This window comes from Chlamydotis macqueenii, chromosome 1 (genome assembly GCF_036417535.1).
Source record: "Chlamydotis macqueenii isolate bChlMac1 chromosome 1, bChlMac1.mat, whole genome shotgun sequence".
NCBI classification, from domain to species: Eukaryota; Metazoa; Chordata; class Aves; order Otidiformes; family Otididae; genus Chlamydotis; species Chlamydotis macqueenii.
Genome location: NC_141556.1, coordinates 74,888,369 through 74,906,105, shown reverse-complemented (window position 1 = coordinate 74,906,105; position 17,737 = coordinate 74,888,369). Strand labels below are relative to the sequence as shown.

At 40.8% G+C, this 17,737-nt stretch overlaps 2 protein-coding genes across 3 annotated transcripts in view; one reads left to right on the top strand and one right to left on the bottom strand.

Annotated features, from left to right (window-relative positions):
* Positions 1-3,852, top strand: part of DNAI7 (dynein axonemal intermediate chain 7) — a 24,427-nt gene extending 20,575 nt beyond the window's left edge. Inside the window, exons 12-16 of the mRNA XM_086756830.1 lie at positions 240-384; positions 1,174-1,388; positions 2,605-2,772; positions 2,998-3,111; positions 3,565-3,852. Of these exons, the coding sequence (XP_086612956.1) occupies positions 240-384; positions 1,174-1,388; positions 2,605-2,772; positions 2,998-3,111; positions 3,565-3,834 (912 nt within the window). The 3' untranslated portion in view covers positions 3,835-3,852. The remainder of the gene's footprint in view (positions 1-239; positions 385-1,173; positions 1,389-2,604; positions 2,773-2,997; positions 3,112-3,564) is intronic.
* IRAG2 (inositol 1,4,5-triphosphate receptor associated 2) overlaps positions 3,846-17,737 on the bottom strand; it is a 20,273-nt gene continuing 6,381 nt past the window's right edge. Inside the window, exons 5-21 of one of the 2 annotated variants that reach the window (XM_086756851.1) lie at positions 17,590-17,671; positions 13,984-14,030; positions 13,836-13,900; positions 13,593-13,709; positions 11,770-11,852; positions 11,557-11,629; positions 10,756-10,810; positions 10,642-10,669; positions 9,943-10,083; positions 9,357-9,491; positions 8,362-8,509; positions 7,439-7,476; positions 6,691-6,768; positions 6,522-6,586; positions 5,606-5,707; positions 5,349-5,453; positions 3,846-4,570 (exon numbers count right to left, since the gene is read on the bottom strand). In XM_086756851.1, the coding sequence (XP_086612977.1) occupies positions 4,327-4,570; positions 5,349-5,453; positions 5,606-5,707; positions 6,522-6,586; positions 6,691-6,768; positions 7,439-7,476; positions 8,362-8,509; positions 9,357-9,491; positions 9,943-10,083; positions 10,642-10,669; positions 10,756-10,810; positions 11,557-11,629; positions 11,770-11,852; positions 13,593-13,709; positions 13,836-13,900; positions 13,984-14,030; positions 17,590-17,613 (1,548 nt within the window). In that variant the 5' untranslated portion in view covers positions 17,614-17,671 and the 3' untranslated portion in view covers positions 3,846-4,326. Of the gene's footprint in view, positions 4,571-5,348; positions 5,454-5,605; positions 5,708-6,521; positions 6,587-6,690; positions 6,769-7,438; positions 7,477-8,361; positions 8,510-9,356; positions 9,492-9,942; positions 10,084-10,641; positions 10,670-10,755; positions 10,811-11,556; positions 11,630-11,769; positions 11,853-13,592; positions 13,710-13,835; positions 13,901-13,983; positions 14,031-17,589; positions 17,686-17,737 lie in introns of those variants that run through there. The other variant, XM_086756842.1, reaches the window with a different exon arrangement.

Sequence of the window (17,737 nt, the reverse complement as noted above, 5' to 3'; positions counted from 1 at the left end):
CCTACTGTGTGGCACTGCCTTGAGAGTGCCACCCAGAGCAGGTGAAGGCTTCAAAGGCCCAGTGGTAGTCACCCTTCTACTGTCTTCAATGGTGTAGTTGGAAATGTGCAATATTAGCAAACCATTAATACTAATACATTTTAAATGGTGTTAGGAAACTCCACAGGTGATTGGGTGGGCTTAAAGAAAATAATAGGCTACTGCATGTTCTAATAAAAATGTTGTCTGTCTTGCCAAAGTTACTCGATGTTGGCTTGGAGGCATATCCCTATCCCGCAGAGGAGGCTGAAGATGCCACACTTACACCACTACGGATAACTCTTAGGCTTTCTGACGATGTGATATATTTTGAGGATCCTGTGATAGCCCGATGGGATCCTGCAGGTATGAACTTAGGACAAAAAATGGAATTTATACCCGTTCTTAAGTATTTCCAGAATCCAGCTGTAAAGAGAAGAGCCAGTTCAGAACCCAGAAATAATTTGGGGACTTCCATGTTACCGGATTTGGGTGGGGTTTTTTTTGTTTTTGTTTGTTTGTTTGTTCTGTTTTCATATCTAATAATGGGCTGGCTGGTGAGGATTTTTACTGTGGCTTTTTAATATGAATGGAAAAAAATATACACCATTTAATGGGCAGTAGTACAACTGTGTACCACAAATCAAGTTCTCCTAGCATGAAGCCATGCAAAGTAAGTCTACTCTAAGCCAGATTAGCTCCTAACTACATGTATAAGCATTAAGTTAACATTCCATTTTCATATTTTAAAAACCAGATGTGATATTTTAGTTACTAGAAAAGTACAGCATGCCTCTGACTTTACATTCATGAAAGAGAGTGGAACCTGTTGAAATGGTTTGATGTTTGAAGTTACTGTTGAAAAATGAGCTTGTGGACTGCTATATAGCAAGTAAAAAAAGAACAGTTGGGTTAGTATTTGTATTTCTGTTGAGATTAAGGAGAAGTTTTCCTGTCAAAATTACCCCAGTGTTATACTTAAAGACAATTAAAATGAGGGGAATCTTTGCCTTAAATAAATTTTCTGTATTTTGTGCCTAATAGTTTATCTTAACTCTGAATATTAATTGATCTAGGGTGTCTTTACTAAACTATTTCTTCCCCAGTGGAAGCTTTACGTATATCTCTTTGTATTTTTGCATCGCTTTTCTAAAGGCCAGGAGTGGAGAACTGATGGCATCAGCAACGTAACGTATGAAACACAGGAAAAGAGTATCACCTTTGAGATGGATGCCTTTTATACGGTAACACTTCTCCAGCATGCTCATATCAACATGCCCTATCAGGCATGGGAATTGCAGCCTATGGGTGTGGATGAAGCGCTACTTACAGTTACTACAGTCTTTGCAACAATTTGGATACAAATTAAGGTATTATAAATAAATTTTTAATAAAACATTTGCAGATTTTTTTTTTAAATATAGAACTATTACAGTGTCCTTTATTAAGAACGTGGGATACCTTCACAAGAGCACTTTGAATCTCAGTCTATGCCTGGAAAATGAGGGAGGCTCTCTTCTTTTTCAAGCACTGTAAGGAACAGTAGTGGTGATTTAATTTCAGTTATTTTCTGTGAACTGGGCAGAAGAAAGCATCTATATGATTGTTCTGCAAAATTCCACTAAGTGATTTGATATTGATAACTACCTTGCTGAATTCAAGACAGTTTCACCAGCTAGAGACTTAAAAAAAAAAATTGTTCCTCTCTCCTCCTACCTATATGAAGAGAAATAAAAAACATTTCAAACCACCAACCTACTGCTACGTGTTCCTTCTAAAGGTTCAAGTTATGCATGACTATCCATATGCTCATTGCCATATAAATCAGCTCAGTAACAGACATAAAGTCATAGAATCATAGAATGGTTTGGGGTGGAAAGAACCTTCAAAGGTCATCTAGCCCAACCCCCCCTGCAAGGAGCAGGGACATCTCCAACCAGAGCAGGTTGCTCAGAGCCTCATCAAGCCTGACCTTGAATGTTTCCAGGGACGAGACAACCTGTTTCAGTGTTCTACCACCCTCATTGTAAATTTTTTCCGTAATATCTAACCTAAATCTATCTCCCTCTATTTTTAAACCATTAGCCCTCACCCTGTCACAACAGGCCCTACTGAACCGTCTCTCCCCATCTTTCCTGTAGGCCCCCCTGAGGTACTGGAGGACCGCTATAAGGTCTCCCTTGAGCCTTCTCTTCTCCAGACTGAACAGCCCCAACTCTCTCAGCCTGTCCTCATAGGAGAGGTGCTTCAGCCCTCTGATCATCTTCATGGCCCTTCTTTGGACTCTCTCCAACAGGTCCATGTCCTTCTTATGCTGGGGGCTCCAGAACTGAACACAGTACTTCAGGTGATTTCATGATTTCAAAAGAGTCAGTATGAGCATAAGCATGGGCCAGTAGACCAGTGTCATTTCTGAAAGCCTACAGAAAAGTGGTTTTATTCAGGCTTCTGTGAATGAAAGTTCACAGCCCAGAGTGGTATGCAATGTATATGATATCCAAAATAGCAAAGCTATTAATGTTGATGGCTAAAGCAGAAAATAGCTTTCATGACCAGTAAGTTGCTTTTTACTGGTTTGTACAACAGGGTAATCAGTGTATGTTGTCTTCAGTAGTGGTGGAAGAGAAGAATGTGCTTTCCCACATCACAGGAAAATGGTTAAGTCCAGTTCACCTAAGAGCAGTTTTGAAAAAAGCTGGGGTGAATATTTTCCCAGAAGAGTATTCTCACAAGTATGTCTCTGTGAACAAGAAGGTGAGTGCAAAAGAAGATGGTTTTCCTGTCTTCCCCCCCCGACCTATTTTTCACTTAAATAACATTTTCTTGTATGAAGACCTCTTGTGCCGAATCAGGTGGCAAGTGTTCTAGCAGCTTAGCCAGTGGATTCTGGTTAAAACAAGCTTTCTCTTATATTTTCTATGTGTTATACAAATGTATCTATCATTCAGCCTAATTCTAACCTATACTTTTGCGTTACAGGCTCCTCTAGCAGAAGTTAGGGCCTATCAACAGATGGCACTGCTTGCATCTGCTTTTGCTTTTGCCTGGAGCAAGTGGAATGTAGAAGCAGGTCAAGAGCAAGTAGTGTTCAAGGTTTGTGGATTTAGACTAAACTTCTAGAGGGAAAAAAAAAAAAAAAAAACCACACAAAAAAAACCAGCACAGAACACTCTTACAGTTAAAGACAGAAACAATTAGCTTCTATAAGTTATGCTCTTCTCAAACATGGTCTTCAACCCCTGCCTATGCTCTTAGTGGAGCAGCTTTAAGATTTGCTGTTGACTACTTAGCAGTGTCCAGTAAAACTTCAGAGCCTGCTTCGCTCCACTGCTTCACAGCCCATGCGTTTGTGGAGTTCTCTAATGGGACACACGTCTCAGGAACAAAGCACTTGCTATTGTGCTAGGATGTATAGGTTTGCTGTCCAGGCTTTCACCAAAGCCAGGATGATAGAGCTGGATGTTGATTTTCATGGAGTATCCTACTGCAGGGGTCCTCTGAATAGCAATCTGACAATACAGTGCTTTTTTTTTTTTCCTGCAACAGGTAAGCGAGCATCTTAAGGCAGATTCTGTCAAAGAGTGGTCTCTCTACATGTTTAACGGTCAGAAAGCGCAAAAGCTCAAGATCACTGAAACCAGTGAAGCTTTTTCAGAAGAGCTAGAACAAGGTTCTGAATTTCACTCAACACTCTACCATATGCTTAAGGACTTTGCCAGTAAAGAAGCAATTGATAAAGTGGAAACAGCTAGCTTCCTGTTCATTGATGTTGTATATCAGCTACTCCTTGCTACAAGAGTTTTAACATACTCTTAAATACTGCATGCTTTCCTTTAAAACTTTATTATCAAAAGCTTTCAATAAAGTTACATTTCAAGTCACCAGTCCTTTTCTAGTCAAATCATTGAAACAGCTTCAGTGACTAAAATGCAAACATTCTATTTTTGTTACAGCAAAATAAGTTCTTTATTCTCTTGTGGCTAGACCACTTAGTCATATTTATTGTTATCTATGTTCAAAATTATCATTTTATGGTAAACCTGAACAGAACTGAGACCCTCTTAGGTACTTGTAAAGGTGACTTTTGTCAGAATGGGGAAAAAAAAAACCCAAACCATTTCAAGTCATGCTTGAAAAACAAAACAAAACAAAAAAACAACCAACAAAAACCAAACACAATCCATTTCCCAATAAACCACCCACAGCCCAACAAAAGAAACCTAAACATATAACCTTAATTATCCTGTCTCATCTTCTTATACTATCATCCAAAACTTGGAAGTGTAACTACAGAAGTCAGAGCCTTTGTTATACTGGGGGTGGTCCATTGTGTTGAAGTCCTGTGTATGGCCACAACAGTTGCTGTAGTGAAGTCCAGGAGTCCCCAGTTCCAACAGGTGCTGCATCTGCTGGTCTTTGAAGAGACAGCCCAGTGAGGAAGCTTGTAAGAGCAGCAAGCAGTACCAGGATGGAAACGGAAACCCAGAGAGTTTTGTTAGCATTGGAAAAGGAACTCTTGAAATGGGATGCCCATGATGACATTAAATTGCACCTGCACAGAAGAGTAAGAGTGGTTCAGTTTTTCTTCAAAACTTGGAAGCCCTCTCCTTCACCCCAAAAAAAAAACACCCGCAAGCAAACTAGACCCCACAAACATACAGATCCTTAACTATCAAAAGCAACAAGGTCATTGCTGTATTAGGAGCTATGTACAGTGGTGGCTTATGATCTGGGTTTAAAATGCAGACTTCAGTAAGCAAGTTCTTGATAAGCTCTTTAGGGGACTGACCTGACCCACAAGCCCAGTTGAGGCACCCATGCTCTCTGTACCACATTATGTTTCTGAAGAGGATTCACAAAAGCTGTCTTGCAGATCATCAAGAAATCTCGCTTGTTAAAAGGCACCAGAAGTGCTATCCAAATCCTAGACCTCTCATGACATTGGGTACCTCCATCCTTTATCAACAATAGAATTTAAAAAAAAAAAAAAAAAAAGTATTTGTTCTTGCTTTCTTCTCAGTTGTACACACTAGCATAATTGTTTTGTCTCCTCCTTGATCAGGAATGCTCAAAGTGGAGGCTTAGCGTAGGATATTCACATGGAATAAACAGCAAGAGAGGTTGGATCACAGCATGCGGCTTTTCTTTACCTCACTGATTAGGATTAGTAACGAATCCCTGGTGGGGCAAATCTCTGGCACTTGAAATTACTCATTCTCAGTTTGTTTAAGAAGTCTACATTAATAACCAAACCAAAGCCACTGCTTTGCTTCATCTGCTTGTGTCCACCATCCAAACACTACTTTACCTCATGATGTGAGAAAACTTACACTGACTCTAGGTTCCATTTCGATGAATATTTTCCTTTTTCTGAGATACTTTCTTTCCTTGATGGTTCTTCTTGTACTTCAGCAGGTGATTCCGACTGCTCGTGTCTGTAAGCAAGCATCAACAGTTACAGAGCTTTTCGATCAAGCATTCCATTTGATAGAGCTCACAATAGCTTGACTTCATAGTTAAGAGTTAATTAACAAAACACCAGCCAACCCTGCACACACATCTCGGAGGAGGTTGCTGTTGAACTTACTTTGTTTCAGCATGTTCATCTTCATACTCTGCCCAGGAATATGTGCTAATGAACCGCTGTAGTGAAGGTCGCTTCTCATTTTGCTTTGCTCCCAGTCGTCCCCTGTCATATTTTAAAGAAATTTGCCTTAATTTCCCCATGACAGATTCATCAGGAAATTTGCCTTAATTTCCCCATGACAGGTTCATCAGGAAATTAGAAATTCAGCAGCAGCCTACTTATTTGCTTAGGCCTTAGACAAATAAGAAAAATATGGATATAAGTGGATTAAAACTAGGTATAAGGAAAAAAAAAAAGTTACAATGAGAGTTATAGAACACTGGCACAGGTTGCCCAGAGAGGTGGTAGATGCCCCATCCCTGGAAACATTCAAGGCCAGATTGGATGAGGCTCTGAGCAACCTGATCTGGTTGGAGATGTCCCTACTCCTTGCAGAGGGGTTGGGCTAGATGACCTTTAAAGGTCCCTGCCAACCCAAACTGTTCTGTGATTCTAGAGTTCTATGAAATAAGTTTCAAAGTTAGTTTCCTGAAGTCAGGATTTAAAAAAAAAAACAAACCACCAGAACCAAACAAACAAACAAAAAAACCACACCCAAAAAAACCCAAGAAAACCCACACAACCAAAAAACCAGATCCATCTAGCTGCCTAGATTTCATATTTTAGTTCTAAAGCAAGAAAGTGAAAGTTTTTTTTTTTTTTTAAACTCTCAACTCTTAGTAAGAAAATAAATAATAAAAAAGAGCCGTAGCATTTAGTCACAAAGGCTCATTTACCTGTTGAAGCAAGTAAAACTAATGTGAAAAGTGCAGCCCAAACATTCTGCCTCAAGATGCTCCAGAAGTTGCTTAATACAGGCACAGTTAGAGTTGAAAAATATTTAACCCTATACAAAGACAAGCCCAAGTAACTTTACCAACTGCTTGCTCTCCTGTTGAATTTATCACTCCGTTCATCTCCATCAGGTTCATGGAATTGGACCTAGAAAATAAGTTTGACGCACTCACTGCGTTGGCATTTTTGTGTTTCAGCCCAGTCAGTTTTGAGAAGGTAAAGCACCTCACCGTCTGGGAACCCTTACTTACCAGCGGCAACCCAATACCTGCATTTCCAGCACTCCTAGGCAATGTTGCAATGCTAACTCTCCGGAGGGATGACGGTGGCTATACAAATAAGAGGCATTACTGACTCTATCAAGGAATGACTGGATTACTCACTGAGCACATAAAATACCATCTGGTTTTATACAAACTGTACGAAAAAAAATAGATGTCGATACTTAGCTTGAAGTGACACGCAAAGAAGAATCGAATCATAAAACCGTATTCTTTAAAGCAGCATCTTTCCACGTTAACTGCTCTTCCCCCCAAGCATCTGAAGTGAGGCTGGCCACACAGCTTCAAGCAAAATACCAAAACTGAAGGCATCTAAATTCTCCTAATGGTGCTCACAGGAATTCCTACAGTTAACGTGAATTCCTCCCATCTATTTTTTTTTTTCCATCTCTGTGCTAAACCCTTTTTCTGTAGCCCCAATGAGAGAACCACACGGGAACAAAATTTCTCAACCACTGCGTGACAGTACAGCCATTTCAGCTTCTGTGAACACTTCGTCTTCTAAGTGGGACCACAAGCAGTTCCCTTGGGTTGGTGGAGGAAGGTGGGGGCAACTGAAAATATCCTCATTGTTGATGACACCAGCCCATATTTGAAACAGAAAACCACCAAGTCAAGTACGTAGTGGAGCACCAGCACATGACAAAGAAAAGAAACAGTCAATCACACATACGCTTAACACACATGAAATGTCACGTTAGGCTGTAGGGGCCATTACCTTAAAAGAATTTGGTAGCTTTTTGTTTGTAGATTCATCTGCAAAGAGATCAAACATCAGAAAGGCTTACAAGAATGCAGTGAGCTTTATTTGTGACTAAAACAGCTACTGCAAAAAGACAGACCTTAAGGGAAAAGTGTATCAGAGCACTCTCAGAATGCAGAAACGAGATTTCAGGAAAAAGCTTTCTAATTCATTAGATAAGTTCATAATATTCACACACTATACATCCTCTACAAGCATCAATTTCTGTTGCTTTCATTAAATGTATTCTTCTATTTTTGAGGGGGTGTCCTGTTACAGGACAATCTTTTACAGCCAGGACGGAATTGCCCGTGATTCAGAAGGCTCCTGTGAGGATTTTAGCACTGTGCAAGGCTGTCCTTTCTGTTTTGAAACTACACGCTCTATTTTTCAGACTAATTTAATGCTTCTCTGGCAAAACCACAAGTGTGCAGCACCATCTGAAAACCTGACCACTGTAGCACCTGCTTAGAGGGGGAAACTCAGAGCACCTGCACTTAAAGGAGTCTGTCATTCATATTTAGAGGAGAGCAGGAAGCATTTGTAGAGAGCAGTCAAAGCTCAGCTACCCAGAAATAGCTACTGGGAATTCTCTGGTGCTAGTGAGCACCCAAATTTACTGCTCACAAGGAATAAGATCATCACCACCACATTCAATGCACTTTTCTAAAAGCCAGAACATTACTGCATACTTGCAGTCTCACCCTGAGATTCATGACAGTTTACATACAAGTCTAGTTTCAGAGAGTTGTTTCTAATACTATTAGTAAATTGCTATTTTTTCCCCCCTCTTTTTTAGGAAAGGAGTCATATAACCCCTCCACCTAATATGTTAAGCTTCAGTTAGATAAGGGTCTGTCTGGCAGGTTCTAGAAAGAGGGAAGACAAAGAAGCTTTACCTCGATCTCCAAGAGAACTAAAGGATCTCTCATTCTGGAGCAGGACCTGTTTCAGCTCCTCAAGCTCGGCATGTTCTTTTGCGTACATGCGCTTCAGGTTTTCCACGTGTTGAATCATTACTTCCACAGCCTTGCTGACACGGCTCTCCTAACAGCGGGAGAGCAACAGCAGTCGGAAAAAGAAGTGGCTCTTAGAGGAACTGCATCATATTTAGAGTTTAAGACTTTTTTCCCCTTAACTGTCTACTCTCATAGCACCATGATGCAACATCCTCTCATCTTTGTCCACCCTTTCAAAGTTTCACTACAACCCGTCTCTCAACACATGCCCAAATTACACAGGTCTCATTTTTCCAGCGATTACTCTTATCCTAAAATAAATTAGTCATTTTCTGAGTTCTTACAACTCCTCCTCATCTCTTTCTCCGATCTACAGTCTCAGCTGCCACCACGCATTTGCTAGTATTGCCAAGTCATATTTTCATACAGTTCTTTGGCATTATACACCATTGCACATAACATTTGAGCAGGTCCTTGTAGATTTCCATAGATTTATCTTGCTAGCTCCCCTTTCCATAAGGCACAGATTTACTGTTAGAGCATCAAGACTACTGTTACCACATTGCACTCTGCTGGTCTCTACTGTATACATTCCCCTGATGCCAAGTTTTTTCTAGATTTTTGTTTGTTTGGAGAGGCTTTTTTTTTTTTTTCCATTTTGTTTTAAATCAGGACCATATTTCTGTTCTGTGTTTTTTGCACAATGCTACTGCAATGTAGCTGCTCTCACAGTGCCTGAGATTCCTTATAACACCACAGACAGTGATCTGAGAAGAGAAAGCCAGGACTAAGCTGTGCTGGTCAGACTGCATTACATATCTGAGATTCCCAAATCTTAATTCTGGAATCAGAGGCGTAGCAAACAGACACTGCTATGCCTTTACACCTAGAAGCTTTTGACTTTGTACAAAATACATCTACATGGAAACAGTTACCTGATTAATAGCTCCCAACATCTCTGCTCTGCTGGCGACTCGGGCCGCGTACTGGCTAAGGAACTGCAAGCTTTTCTGCAACTTCTTAATAATCTCCTGCGCTTGGTTGTCTTCTTCACACAAAGGAACTAAAGCCTAAGAGGCATATTGGTAAGAAAAGCAGTGTGAGCTATTAGTAAAGAAAGAAGAGTGAACTCAACTGATGACACTGAGGGGTTGTGTTCATGCCCGCATAATCAAGAGGTCATCATCCAACATCCTCACTCAGTTTAACTTTGATACAGACCTGCCACGCGGAGAGACTTCTGTGTACCCGGTATAAAATCAGCAGCAGACAGGGGTTCTTGCCAGATGTTTGTGCAATAGAAAGATTCCCCACTGCCTGAGCACACAATACACTCAGGTGAAGACCACCCCTCAAACGCCAAGTCTCTCATATTTCAACTGCATCACTTAACTAATTTTGTTCAGATTTGCTTATAATGTACTACACACACGCATCCTAAAAAAAAAAAAAGCCATGTTAAGAGAGACACTTTCACAACCATTCATCCCATCCACCCTGCCAGCCTCAGCCAGTACTGACCTCTAACATCTTAAGAGCATTTGTGATCTCCTTTTTCAAGTTTTCTTCAGCCAAGTCTCGGGATCTTTCTTCAAGCCTCACTCTCTTGTCCAAGGTAAACAAGTCACATTTAAAACCTAAAGACAACCTCAGAAATTCAGCCTGTTGTGAGAGAGGAAAAGATTTCAGAATAATCCAAGTGATGCAGAAGCTTTTAAAGTAGATTTGGATACTGACATGACATTTGGGACTATACCCCACAGACAAAGATATAGAAGAGATACAGAAGAGAAAGCAAGCATGACCCACTTCCATAAAGCCAGTCTTCTCATTTTTAGTGATGGGGGAAATAATCTGCAGCCAGAATAGGCGACATCCTGGCAGCACGCAGTGTGCCATCTGTGTCTTCTGACAAAACTATCTTAAATCAGCATGTTCTTCTGGGAAGGAGGTCACAGCTATGCTCCTTCAAGCTTGCAAGCAAGTGTTTTAGTAGCAACAAATCTTTTGTTCTGTTTTATAGATTGCCACCTTTTCCCTATCTCAACCCTTCCATAATTTCCATTGGGCTTGGGAAGACAGATTTCAGAAGCCAACTTACAGAAATATATCCAGTTTAAGCTATTCAGCATTATTTTATATAGGACAAGATATTAATCAGAGCTTATTTACAAGATCTGTTATCTGAGGTACTTAAGGATACAAGCAGTTGAGCCTTACCTCCACTTCTTTCTCATTAGGTGAGTCACTGTAGGACAAGAAGCAGCAATCATGTAACAGCCTGCAGCTTTAAATTCATACCTGCAGGTGATCACTGAAAGTCAAAACACTTACGGTTCATTTTGCTTTGTTTTATCTGCTTTAATGCCACCTGCAGTGGGTGAACTCCCTGAGAAGACAGAAAAAAAAGTTCTCAGACAAAAGTGAAAAAATAGCCTCCCAAAACCAGGTTGTGAAAGTCTTTTAAGCTCAAACAGAAGCCACTGTTAAAGATTTCCAGTGTTAAGCTCTTGCCTATAAAAACAATTTGTGAACCTGAAAGTACTTTTGGGCTAGCGCCGGTAGGACAGCACAGCAACAGCACTGTCACTTGTACAAAGCCCCAGAAGTGAGTTGTTTAGTTGGCTTCAGCTGGCATTTAATTATGGTTAATTATAGGTTTTGGTTTAAGTCCCCAGCCCATAGGTTCAGGATGTTACGTGAGTTACTACATCACTAGCTGTTTGTGAACTCCAAAAGCAAAAGGTGAGGTAATTAGAAAAGCAGAGATGTCTAAGCACAGTTCAGAGGAAACATCACCCTGCTTATCTACGACACACTACCCCAAACTCTAGCTAGCATAAAGGGTGCTGCATTACAAATATTAGGAGAGGGCAGGTGTGCCAAACTGTTTCAAATCCCAACTCCTATGCAACTCCTAAGAATTATGCAGGTTTTGCGTAACATCTTCCCTCTCTCTACTGCTAATCCATTGCGATTTTTAACTGCAGCTACTGTCCCTTAAAACAAAACTCCCTCATAGTAATTGGTGTGAGGCAGGCAGCTCTTTGCACCCCTTTACACAGCTCTTGACATGGGTGACCAAGGCATGCATTCCGGTGAGCTACACTAATGTGTTCAGCAAAAACCTCTTACCTTTCCTACCGGGAACCACAGCTGGTGCTTCCTCACTCTGCTCTTTATTATTTCTCTTTTTCTGGTCCACCTCCTAAAGACATATCAGAGAACAGTGACAGCAAAGGATCAGCCACAGCACCACTGGAGGGGCCTGTCCCCTCCCTGCAGTGTTCTCCTTTGTCACTGCTCAGCCAAACCAATTCCATGATTTAGTGTTGCTAGGACTCTTACCGGGTCTTGCTTTAAAACCTTTTGAAATGTGATTTTGCGTTCTTCCGTCATGGGGCAGAACTCCTTCTTGGTCAGATCCACTCCTGGGGAGAAAACATTCCCAAAACCAAATGTAAAGATAAAAGCAAAACAAGCCTCCAACAGTCAGTGTACTGGCCATAAACCATCAGGGCCAAAAGAAACTGTAGCAAATGCCAGGAGAGGGCATTAAGGAGGAGAGGCAGCAGTTATGAACACTATAAAGACATCAAGGACGAAGTGTGATGATAATTATGTTTGGCTTGGAAAAGATCCACATAAAGAGGGTTACATATCTACAAGTGAGATTTTATTACTCCTGGTTGTATTTGCTCTAGTTGAACTAGCAAGACTTACAGTAATATTCCCTTGGATAAATGAATTTCATTATTTTGCTGCCAGCACGGTGTGGCTTTTTTGTTTGTTTTCTATTTAAAGAGACAGTTAATAATTAATCTTTATTTGAAGTTCTATAAGCACAGGAATATGTAAAAAAAAAAAAAAAAAACCAAAGTCCTAAGAACAAACAGGAGAAGTGATGAGTATTTGTAATACCCATCTTTCATGTTACAGAGTGTCAGATGAAGTCAAGAAACAGATGCTACTTTAGCTGGCATTACAGAGGTGCTTGAGCACAACCAGGTCATGAGATGCACACAGTTGTGGTATTTCAGGCGTCCATAAGCTTTAAACATTGTCCGACATAGACTTGAAGTGCTTTCTCTTTTCATCCTTCACATGGACAATAACCTCTGCTTAGCACTCCCTTTTGTCCCTGTTCATTTTTGCAGCAGCCCTACGTATCTGACCTGGCTCTCAAGCACCTTTAGAAGACATTGTGTGGCACTAGCAAAAACCGCAAGTGGAGATTCAGAGATTCAACACTTTCTGTTCAGAGATGTACAACAGGCAGCAGGATTCTCAGACTTTAAAGCCATTTGGACTCTTTCTGAGCTGTTTTGCATATCTATTTCCTCCTTGCCAAAGGCACCTAGACCACATATGAAAATTAACAGTACAGGCAAATTAGTAGAAAGAAAATACGTTTAAGCGAAGGGACTAAACTAGATTTCAGGAAGACAGTACTAAAGAAAGAAACAAACGCTAACAAGAAGTGACAACAGGAAGTCTTATATTTAGGTAAAGGTTAAAAAAGGTTACAAACAAGCATGCACACGTATTCTGTGCTGCTTATTCAGATCAGCTTTTTTAAAAATAGCTTAAATACACTGTGTACACATACTCCAGTTTTGTTTTGCTTTTAGTTTTTAAGTGGAAGAAGCACCAACAGATCTGATAGTGTTATTCTGGGTGTTTGTGGCTATAGCGAAAGACAGAACCGTGCACAAAAGCCTCTATCCTCATCTCTCCTCTTGACCCATCGTAGCTTCTTGTGCCATGAGCATCACTTTTGAAAGAGATGAAAGTGTTATTTAGTCTAGCTGTCTCAGTGAACTTTTTAAAACCATGAAAACATTCTCTCTCCTCCCAAAATTCCCTGGGGTTTGGTACCCACACAATGCTTTGCCGGCTGAGCAAGCATCAAGATTTCACTAAGCTATTTCATGTTTACCTCTCGTGTTGCTGTAGGTTTCCAGCCTCCTGCAAGTAGGTAAAGCCTTATTCCTAACCAGAGTTTCAGGGAAGGTTGAGAGCACTCGCAGGCAAAAGTATGTTCAGCAACAGAAGATCACAAGTTGTCATTAAGTTATTTTTCTTACTCAGCTTCCTCACTTCAAAGTTGTGCTGGAAGCAAATTGTTTCCTCACTGTACAAGTGGCAGCGCACCGCAGCAGCTACTGTACCTGATACAGGACCAGCCGGATCCTTATCATTGTTTTTCTCCATTGCAACGGAAGTTGGCACATCTTCCTCTTTTTGATGTGAGCACTTGGGCGATTTTTCCTCCATAACAAGGCAGCCTATAAATTCAGGCAAGAGAAGACAGAGCTCTTACTGTTCAGTAAATGCGCAGACTTGAGCACTTCTATTGCCAAGACTTTCAATGCAAAAAGTTCACGCATCTGGGCCCCAAATTAAGGGCTTACCTGTTACTGGTGCAGTGCTTTCCAAAGAGGTTGTAAGAACTTCTTGGGGTGAAGTTAAGTGATCACTGCCAAAATAAAACTCTCTCAGACACTCATCCATATTATACAGTCTTGGTGAAGGCTTTTAAAAGCTTATACAAAAGCTGACCTGGATGCAATCAGACTGGCTGGTAGTGTTGGCTCTGCACAGTCAATCTTAATGGAAAGAGAGAAGAGTCACCATCACGGAAAGGGTTGCCATATGAGTAGAAAAATAGTATATAAACAATTTAATAATTCACCTAGCTGCGCCTAAATTATTTTAGCAGTGAAGAACTAGATAGTAAGCGCATGCAGATTCATCTGCTGATCTAAAGCCACCGATACATAGAGTATGTAGCTTAGTATGTTATCATCATTAGGAGTGATAACTGTTTCTACAGAAATCTTATCTCAAGAATATCATACTTAGGGATGTATTTTGGTTCCTGACTTCATGTTTTGCTTCTAACGCACATTTTCAAATGACCGATTTGAAATCAGAATTACCACACCACTGTTCTAGCTTAATGCTGTGCACCAAGACACGTCCATTTTCAAGGTCTTGACCTCAAACTCCATAAGTGAGGTGCTCAGGGCTTCATTCAGCTATAGATGACAGACTTAGTTAGGTAAAGAAAAAAAAGAGCATTACTATTAACAGCTCAACCAAGAAGATGATCTGGAACACAGAAAACTTGTGTGTTGTACTGTACATTTTAGCGTGTCTTTGAATTACACTAGTTTTCAACATTAAATATTACAATTACCTAGGCAGTTCAAAAGGCTTCAGGGTGCCTCCTTTGTACATAAACAGCAGAGAGGAATTCAGCAGTTAAAGGCTGGTACGTAGTTTTGCTCGTGTTCCTTTAGCTGCTACCATGTGGTTCTGGACCCGACTCTTATCACATCACAGACAAAGGCAACATCCTCTTAAGTCTTTTAATATAGCAAGGGAGGTACTGAATGGGAAATATCCCTCTTCCTCATTTCACTCTTGATAACTCCAGCTTGCTTATTAAATTGATAGATTGGTCTCTTTATGGGTAAAAAATATATGGAAATATAGGTTTACAGTGTTAAGTCAGTAATGACTTCTGATGAACTCCACCCACTACTAGAGAGGAGTGCTGAATACAAAAATAAACCTCAAACCTATCTCCAAGCACAGAATGTATGAGGCTAGCCAACTTTAGGTAGCACTTACATATCAAGTGTCCGGGAACACTACTGAAGTGGGGCAGACACAACAGAAAAAAAAACCATATCAGCCAGTGATCATCTGTGTTCTGGTATCTTTGCTTCCCCCTCAAACATCCTCAGAGGACCCAGGAAACCCAGAGTTGAAAAGGAAGGGATCAAGTCCCCTGGTCACTTCCAAGAGCAACCGACTGTTCCCAGCATCAGTAAGTGCCTTCTCTCTCTCCTCTCCGCCCCTCCACCCACTGGGGCTCAACCGCACTCACAGAGCCTTGCCCCAGCCAGCCAAATGTTTCCTCTAATGCAAATTCAGGCTATTTTTATTCTTATTTAAATTCTCTATTAAGCTTAAGGAAGTACAGCATTGCATTTGCCTTGCTCAGGCCATTAGGTGTACAGGAGCGTTGGAGAAGGTGAATATGAATCGCATGTTGGAACAAAAACAAGAGAAGGGCTTTCAAAAACAGACACACATACACATCCCCCACCACCCAAACAAAAAACCTTACACCACGTGGAACCGACTAAAGCAATGCATTATTCTACATGCCCTCTCCCTCCCCAGGTCATCATACAGTCGTTGGTTTCTGTTTCCAATGAAGGAAAATCCTCAATTTGGTTTTTGAAACCCCTGTGCTGGCTATTAAGATTGTGAGCTCCCATGGACTGCACAGGATACATTTAAAGAGAAAAAAAAAACAAAAAACAAAAAACAACAAACAACCACCCCCCACCACATTCTAGATTTCCTAATAAAATCTGTTTCCATGGGGCATTAAACAATGGTTCTTCTTTCTAAGAAAAGGTTTGTGTCAAAGATGATCCTGCAGGACAATCCTAATCAGGACAATCCTAATCATTTCCACCCCCGCTCCATCCTTTTGACTAGCAAAATAATCCAAGGATGCTCATGACAGCAATTCTGGCCAGTATTGTATAACTCCTCCCAAGCAAGCATTAACATTTTGAAGACCTATCATCTGGTTTCTAGACTGTGATAAGCTTCCACATTTACAAATCAAAACAAGTATAAAACACCCAAGCTTCATCTGGATCTCAAGAGCTCCTTTATTCAATAGTCCTTAAACTCCTACAGTGACAAAGCTTTGACAAAATAATTCAAATTACTTACATGGTGAAGGGCTCGATCTGCTCAGATACATCTGCAGCCACAGTCTAATACAAAAAAAAACCCTAGGGAGACTTTTCCTACTAAACCAGGATATTCAAATTTTGCTGCACGTCAGTTTTTAGAACTGATACTGGACACAGCCCGTTCACCTTTTCTCTTGGGCAAGCTTTAATATTTTAATTTCTGCCCCGCCCCAGAATATTCACACAGAAAGTTTTGGGGTTTTTTTGTTTGTTTGTTTTTGTTGTTGGTTTATTTTGGTTTTTTTTTTTTTTGGTGTTTTTTTTTTTTTAAGATATAGACAGACAAAAAAAAAAAAAAAAAAAAAAAAAAAGGGAAAATTACATTTCTGAGCCCAGCTGGAATTACAGAAAGCTCCAGAGCAATGAAATGCAAGCATTTCAAACAACTTTGCAAGGCTGTGACTTTCTGTAAGGACAGGATAAAGCAAGAGCCCTTGAGATTGTCTCCTTTAAGGTAGCTTAAGTAGTAGCAGCACAACCTAGGAGTTCCTCACCTGCTCTACCCCAACTGAGCAGTGTGCTGAAACCACAGGCAGTCCCCCATCACTCTTACTTTTTACCCTCACTGCACTTTCTGCCTTGATTTGCCACAGCTAGGGTAGGTCTGAGGTTGCTTGCCATTAGTCTTGCAAAGGTGATTTCCAGGTTCACAGAAACCACTGACCAACATTCTTTGTATCATCACCACCAACACCAATACTGGACTTTGTAAGCTAATTAGAAGCCCTGTGTGGCAGGGAAGAGATCTAGATTTCCATAGCAAGTATCGCAGGACAGGGCACAGAGCACAACTAGGTGTGCTGAGCTGCAGCCCATCATCCCGTTGCCATGAGAAAGCTGACTGACAGTTCAAGCTGTAGATGCAGGATTCAATACAGCAGTGAAGGTATCTCTGAGCACAGCAGCTGAAGGAAAGCTTTCATACAGAAAGGATGACATTTTTCAGCTCTTACATGGTAGCCGTGGGAGAAAGTGCAGAGAAAGCCAGCGCTCACAACTGAAACATCCTGTGGCTTCTTGCAGGTGGATAAGAGCAGCGAAATCACTCAGACTTCCCTGGCAGAACTGAGTATTGCTGCAGAAACAGCACTGTCTCAAGCCTTGAAACCATGCTTAAAATACTCAGCTAAAAGCGTGACCCAGATACACATGAACATCAAGACATTTGATTCTAACTACAGTATTCCAGACGTGTGCCTAAACAGAAGGGACTAAGCAACACAGAACAAGGTCTCACAGCACCCTGCTGACTGATGCCAGCTCCATTCAGTTTGGAGTAGTGCTGATTTTTAGCTGCTCAGTCTGGACCTGGGTCTGTGTAAGGCACCGAATGCTTGAACCCATCCAAAATCACATCTAAGGTGTCAGAGACAGCACTCACCTCAGTAAGTGAAGAGTCCATCATTGCAATGGAAACAGGAAGGTCTGCATCAGTATAGCTACCAGCAGAGCATATTTTCCACCTGGCAATACACATTTTATTTGCATATTGCCCAAACAGCAGTAAGATATATTGCCCATTTTCCTTA